This window comes from Mandrillus leucophaeus, unplaced genomic scaffold, assembly GCF_000951045.1.
Source record: "Mandrillus leucophaeus isolate KB7577 unplaced genomic scaffold, Mleu.le_1.0 Scaffold180, whole genome shotgun sequence".
Taxonomy (NCBI): domain Eukaryota; kingdom Metazoa; phylum Chordata; class Mammalia; order Primates; family Cercopithecidae; genus Mandrillus; species Mandrillus leucophaeus.
The window spans coordinates 2,260,999-2,267,832 of record NW_012101810.1 but is presented as its reverse complement, the minus strand read 5'-3'; the positions used below and the strand labels follow the sequence as shown (position 1 = coordinate 2,267,832).

The window sequence follows — 6,834 nt, the reverse complement described above, 5'->3', positions numbered from 1 at the left end:
GGGAGACCTGTGCCAGCCGGGAGACCTGGGCCCCAAGAGACCTGTGTCACCCAGGAGACCTGTGCCACCCGGGAGACCTGTGCCAGCTGGGAGACCTGGGCCCCAAGAGACCTGTGCCAGCTGGGAGACCTGTGCCAGCCGGGAGACCTGTGCCACCTGGGAGACCTGTGCCAGCCGAGAGACCTGGGCCCCAAGAGACCTGTGCCACCCGGAAGACCTGGGCCCCGAGAGACCTATGCCAGCCGGGAGATCTGTGCCACCCGGGAGACCTGTGCCAGCCGGGACACCTGGGCCCCAAGAGACCTGTGCCAGCCGGGAGACCTGTGCCACCTGGGAGACCTGTGCCAGCCGAGAGACCTGGGACCCAAGAGACCTGTGCCACCCGGGAGACCTGGGCCCCAAAAGACCCATGCCAGCTGGGAGATCTGTGCCACCCGGGAGACCTGTGCCACCTGGGAGACCTGTGCCAGCCGGGAGACCTGGGCCCCAAGAGACCTGTGCCCCAAGAGACCTGTGCCAGCTGGGAGACCTGGGCCCCAAGAGACCTGTGCCACCCGGGAGACCTGTGCCACCCAGGAGACCCGTGCCAGCCCGGAGACCTGTGCCACCCTGGAGACCTGGGCCCCAAGAGACCTGTGCCAGCCGGGAGACCTGTGCCAGCCGGGATACCTGGGCGCTGCCTCTGCAGTGGATGTTCTAGGAGCTCACAGTTTCCTAACTGCTTTATCAGGCACCCTGTGGTGCAGGGCTTTGCCCCAAGGACCTACAGTGAATTCTAACTGCCCAACTAATGAGTCGCTGAGGATTTTCTAAAGAAAATAAAAATAATAATAATGATGATTACTTTTTGGAGACAGGGTCTCACTGTGTCATCCCGGCTGGATTGCAGTGGTCCCTGCAGCCTTGACCTCCTGGGCTCAAGTGATCCTCCCATCTCAGCCTCCCGTGTAGCTGGGACCACAGGTCCACCATGCCCAGCTAATTTTTTTATTTTCCGTAGAGATGGGGTCTCACTGTGTTTCCCAGGCTGGCCGTGAACTCCTGGACTCATGCTGGGCCATTCCAGGGAGTCACTGTGCAGATATAAGGCTCGAAGTTTATGGAAAAGAAATCTCGCCTGCATCTGGATTTCTCTTTTTCCAGCTAAAAGTTACTAAAATCTAGTAGAACTCGTGTTCTGTGGAACGAGTTTTGCTCAAAGCCAATCCTTCCAAGTTGAATACGACGACGGCCTTTTAATCTTAAAAATACCCAACACTCCAGCAGCTACCAGCCCCGGAACTGCGGGCTGACTGCAGCGGACCGTTTGGTCTGACCTTTAGTGTTTTAGAAAAATGAAATCCATTTGTCAGCACTTAAAAACCAGGAGATTCCACAAGGTCTAGACTCTTTCTCTTGAACCTCAGGATCCCAGCCAGCCTGGGCCTCGGCTCTGCAGGGCGACCCTGTGAGCAGCGCGTTCAGTTTGCCGCCGCACCTGCCCCCGCCCTGCCCCACAGGCCGACCCGCCTTTGCCGCTGGCGTGCACAGAGACGGTGACGACCGCAGACCCGCGGGGTCGTGAAGCAAATGTGTCCTTCAGGCGCCAGCCCACCATCCACGTTTTATTTTAAGTAGCTCCTGGAATCCCCATCTGGCCTCGCGCCTACTCGGGGCCCTGTCAAGGCAAATGTTACATGGGATCATGGAAACTGATCTGTTCCGTTTCTAGCAGCCCAGACTAGTTCTTAGAAAGGCCGTGCGTGGTACAAATCCTTAACCCCCAGCAAGAAACATTCAGGAAACGTGGAGAATTGTGGCCACAGCTGTCTGAGAAGTGTGGGAGGAAGGGAGCCCGGGCAGCCTGTGACCCAGACGTGGTCTCCCCCAAGGGATGTGGACGTCCCACTCAGGACCTGAGCCCCGCCCTGCTGTTCGTGCAGTGATGATGTCGGCCTGTGGCAGGGCCAGGAGGCTCCCAGGAGTCAGGCGGACCGCCGCTGTGTATATGGAGGGAAGGACCCGGCCGGGGAAGCCAAGGGTTGGGAAGGTTACGGCGTCTGCAGTCTGCATTGCTGGAGTGCTGGAGCCCAGAAGGAACGCCGTCAGCCCTGAGTGGGAGGTGTGGGCCGCAGGGCGTGTGAGCTGAGGATTCCCACCGGCTCTGTTCCCAGCACCTGGAAAGGTCACCAGCATTTGATTCTGGTAAATTCTTCCTGGGTGGGGGGCTGAGTTCCCTCTCTGGGCCTGGCCTGGGAGGACGCCCTGGGACGGGCTCTCCCTCCGGTGGAGGCAGCGGCCAGCCTTGGTGGAGGAAGCATGCTTCCCCTCAGACATGATCTTGACAATTGGTCAACATTTCCACCATGATCACATCGGTCAAACACTTGCGTGGACAGGCACAGCACAGGGCCCTGCGGCTCGGCCCCCCTTCCCCTGGAGTGTTGGCCTGAGACACAGGAGCCCTGTCGTGTTTACAGAACGGCACTAACCTTTCCTAAGCAACCCCACCTGTGGCCTCGTGTCCCTTGGCCAGGGTGGAGGGACAGGGCGGTGCCCGCATTGCCCTTCTTGGCCTCTTACTGTGGGAGGCGTTGACGTCAGAGTCAAAGGGTCCTGGAGGCCGTAGGGGAGACTCGGAAACGGGGGGGTGGGAGGTGACAGGGTGCACACAGCAAACCGGGGCTGAGCCCGGCCTGGGACACTGAGCCCAGCTTCTCCCCCGCGGTGTGACTGTGGGTCCAGGGTGGGTGCGCCGGGGCCCCCCAGCCAGTGCAGGAGAGGCCTTTGAGCTGCTTAACTGAGAAGGGGCCACTGGGAGCTGGGACCCCGGGGCCTCCGTCGCGTGGGCCTGGGCTGCTCTGCGGGCCCGTCCGCATCTGGGTCCCCATGGTCCTGAAGACTCAGGGTGGCCCTGAGAAGGCTGGAGCTTCACCCCACTTTTCAGATGAGAAAACTGCAACAGACGGCGTTTGCGTCGCTGTAGGGGGCGGGGGAGGCACACGGGATCTCGGGTCGTGGCAGTAGGTTGAAGAGCAGCCTGTGAATCTGAGTAAGACCCAAGTAAGAGTGTGCGCCTAGGGCTGACTGGACCCAAATCCGTGGGTGGGCGCGTGAGTGTTCTGAGGCACTTGGTGAGGAGATGTGCTCTGAGACTGCGTCTACTGGCCTTGTTTCCTGATTAAAAACTGGTGTCGTGCTCCCTGGGTGCTGGGCCGGCTGCCGCCCTGCTCACCCTCACAGACAGCCACAGGCCCGCCTGACACCCCCAGCCTGCGTCCTGCTGTGCTCTGGAGCCTCTGCCCTGCTTCTCCGAGGGGCCGAGCAGGGCTGGGCGGTGGTCAGGGGCCCAGCTCCAGGCTTGGTCTCAGGTGTCCTGGCTCCCCCAGCCCCAGGCTCCCACCACGTGCAGAGCAGAGCCCCTGGCACTGCCCAGGCTTGGTCTCAGGTGTCCTGGCTTCCCCAGCCCCAGGCTCCCACCAAGTGCAGAGCAGAGCCCCTGGCACTGTCCAGGCTTGGTCTCAGGTGTCCTGGCTCCCCCAGCCCCAGGCTCCCACCATGTGCAGAGCAGAGCCCCTGGCACTGGGACAGGAATGGTGAGTCCGTGGAGCCCAGGAGGCTCCTTCGACCCGGGCTGTTCACATGGAGACTGGACCTCCTGCCCCCGGCCCGGGCCCCCTCTCTGCCCAAGGCCAGAACAGTGCTTGAGTGTACTAAGCGTAGTCGCTCTACTGCCTGAATTAATGAATGAATGAACAAGCGAATGGACGGGACCCAGGAGCCCTGGGCTGAGCCACCAACGCTGGCCCCTAAGGCAGTCACTCACTCTCTGGGCTCCGTGTGCTCATCTGTAAGTGGGTGAGCGTGTGACCTCCAGGTCTCCCTCGTCACGGGAGAGCCCCACGGATTCCAGGCCTGGGTGACAGCAGCAAGGGAGTCCTACTGAGCAGCAGCCAGGTCCTGTGGGGAGCCAGCACCCCCGAGAGCAGCTAACGGGGTCCCTGTTCCCCGCAGGGCATCTGCCTGCCCCTCGACTTAGCAACCCAGACCCAGGCCTCATGCTGCTGGGAGGGCCCCTGACAACCCCAACGTCCACTGGGTCCTGGAGAAGCCAGGCTGGGAGTTAGGTGGACCTGGTGCTGGGCCATCCAGGCGTTCTTTACCCCACCCTGCTCCTTCACCCCACCCTGCTTTAGGGGCAGGCTCAAAGCAGCCTGTCCTGGGCCTGGGGCACTTAGGCAGCATTAAATCCCCACGGTCAGCATCCACCAGCCCCTCACTTTCCATGTAGAGAAACGGGGACAGCGAGGGGGCAGCTGCCGACCAGCGTCCACTGCGGGCGAGGTGAATGGCGGCCGCTGGTGGCCCAGCTGGGGCTCTGCGTTGGCTGTCACGGGCGGGGCACCGGAAGTTCCAGCAGCGTTCGCCTCTGCTCACTGGGCTGGGGGTGCTTGTAGGGGGCAGAAGCTCATCCTGGCTGCAGCATCTGGGAAGGTTTTGTAGAGTTTGCCTTTGAGCTGGGCCTTGAAAATGACTTGCACTTAAAGCTTCAACCAACAGACCTCAAAAGTACAGGGTGTGGGAATATGCTGTACACACACAGAATGAGTTCCACAGTCCGTGTAGGGCTGGACACCATGCGTCCAACAGCCTGTCTGCAGGCCTTGTCAGAGCCTTTATGACGCGCGTGTGGACGGGGAAGACCTGGCGGGGCGGGCGGGAGGAACTACTGCCCAAACTCCAGCCTTCTCTGACCGATGACTTCTTGAGTGCTGAGAAGTTGAGGCCCCGCCGTCTGTAAGACACTCGTTAGGAAATGTTAACAGCCGTCTGGAGACGTGAAGGGAAGGTCGTCCCAGGAGGGCGGAACAGCGTGCACAAAGACAGGAGTGTGGAGGGCCAGGAGACAAGCGTGGGAAGCAGCTGACAGCCGTGACCCCAGCTCAAGAGACGGGAAGCAGCTCAGTGGGAGCTGAGGCCGACCGGCGGGTCCTGCAGGCCGGGGTGCCCTGCAGGGCGGGAAGGAGGGAGACATTGGAAAAGGGGTCAGGTCACCTCTTCCAGGCTTCAGAAAGAGGACCCACGGCAGCCCCCAGAAATCTCCCAGCCTCCCTCACGTCCCTTCCTGAGAGCTGGCGGGCAGCGGAGGCAGGTGTGAGGGGCAGCCGGTCCGACCTGACCCTGGCCTCCGGGCCCACGCCAGGGGAAGTCCGTCTCGTTTGTTGAGGGGGCTCCTCTTGTACCAGGGCCTGCCCCTCCCCGTGTGTGGGCCCACGCGGCCCACGCTCTGCCTGAATCTCTGGGCTCCAGGCAAGAGCGGCTTCTCGGGAGAATCCGTTTGGCTGGTGGCGTGGACCTGGGGTGGGCTGTAAATATTTAATAACCAGCTCCCCGGGCGGAATAAGCCTGATCTGCAGTTTGCCCGTTTCCGTGGTGTGGGAACTGCCCCCCGGGCTGATTTCGAGGTCACCAGCGTGGAGTTGGGAGCACGCGGGGTGCTGCTGCTAGAGGGGACTTTGGCTCTCGGCTGCAAGAGACAGAAACCCCTAATCAGGAAGGGACGAGACCCTGGTGCCTGTCGCTTCTGAAAGGAATGTGTTTAACGTAAGTTGATATCGTTTAATTTGTAATGATGATTGTGTTTCTTGACAGTTAGCAACACCCTTAGAAAGAGAACAGTGGGCTCTGGAGGGCCGGACCCAGCACGTCCCGCCTCCTCCGGCACCCGGAGGTTTTCTCGGTGACAAACCGTTTCCGTTTCTGTCCTGTTTTCGCAGACAAACGAGGGAGCAGGAGACGCCCCCTGACTTTTTTTATTTCTCTGACTACGAGAGGCACAACGCGGAGATTGCAGCCTTCCACCTGGACAGGTGAGCCCTTCCTCCGTCCACGCTCCCGTGCGCTCAGACCCACCGGTCAGCCGGGCCGTCCTGCGCTGGACACAGCAGGACATTGTCGTCACCTTGGTCACCATCAGGCAGCGCTGGTGCCTGCTATCCCTCCACCCCGAGTGGTGCCCTGACCAGGCCCTGTGTGTTCCCGTAGCCCACACAACACGTGGTAGGGAGACCCTTTCATATCCCCCCTCACAGACGAGAAACGGAGGCAGTGAGAGGCGATTTGCCCAGATCCCTGTGCTCCTAACCGTCCCTCTGTCACAGAGGGAGAGGGTGCCCTCAGGGAACCTTAATCCAGATGGGCCCCTCAGGCACCCCCACCGTTAGGGCAGACAGGAGGCGCAGTAGCTGCTGTGCGGTCCGTAATAGAGGAAAAGGCAAGAGGGAAGGAGGCAGGGAGGGAAGGGGGAGTATTTAGTGCCACAAATCTTAACACGGAGAGTCACAGGGCGCAGACGTCTCCGGGAGACCAAAGCAGGCTTCCCGAGGAGGAGGAAGCCACGTTCGCAATGAGGGGGCCCGGGAGGCCCCGCGGTCGCCTGTCTCTGCTGCCCCAGCCCAGCAGAAAGTGAACCCGTCGTGAGGGTCAGCTTGGCCCTGCTGCTGGGGAAGTGAGGGGGGTCTGTGTTCAGTACCCTCCAGGGGCAGTTCACGGGCCTGGCCCTGGGTCCAGAGGGACCCCGTGAATTGAGGGACCTTGCCCTGGTGCAGTAGAGGGAGGAGGCGCCACCCTCAGCCCCCTAGAGCCTCCTTGTCTGCCCTGCAGGGCCCTGACACGTCCTAGCCCGGGGTGCGGCCCCAGAGCCGGCAGCACTGGCATTGCCCTGGGCCAGTTGGAATGCAGAGTCCTGGGCTCCACCCAGACCTGGGACCAGAATCTGCATTTTCACAAGATCCCTAGTGACGTGGGCGCACGTTGGAATTTAAAGGGCTTTTTTTTTTTTTTTTTTTTTTTTTT

General features: G+C 61.2%; 1 protein-coding gene across 1 annotated transcript in view; it reads left to right on the top strand.

The window, feature by feature from the left end:
* FAM20C (family with sequence similarity 20, member C) overlaps positions 1–6,834 on the top strand; it is an 83,301-nt gene that overhangs the window by 64,752 nt on the left and 11,715 nt on the right. Inside the window, exon 7 of the mRNA XM_011977584.1 lies at positions 5,757–5,849. Coding sequence (XP_011832974.1) covers positions 5,757–5,849 — 93 coding nt within the window. The remainder of the gene's footprint in view (positions 1–5,756; positions 5,850–6,834) is intronic.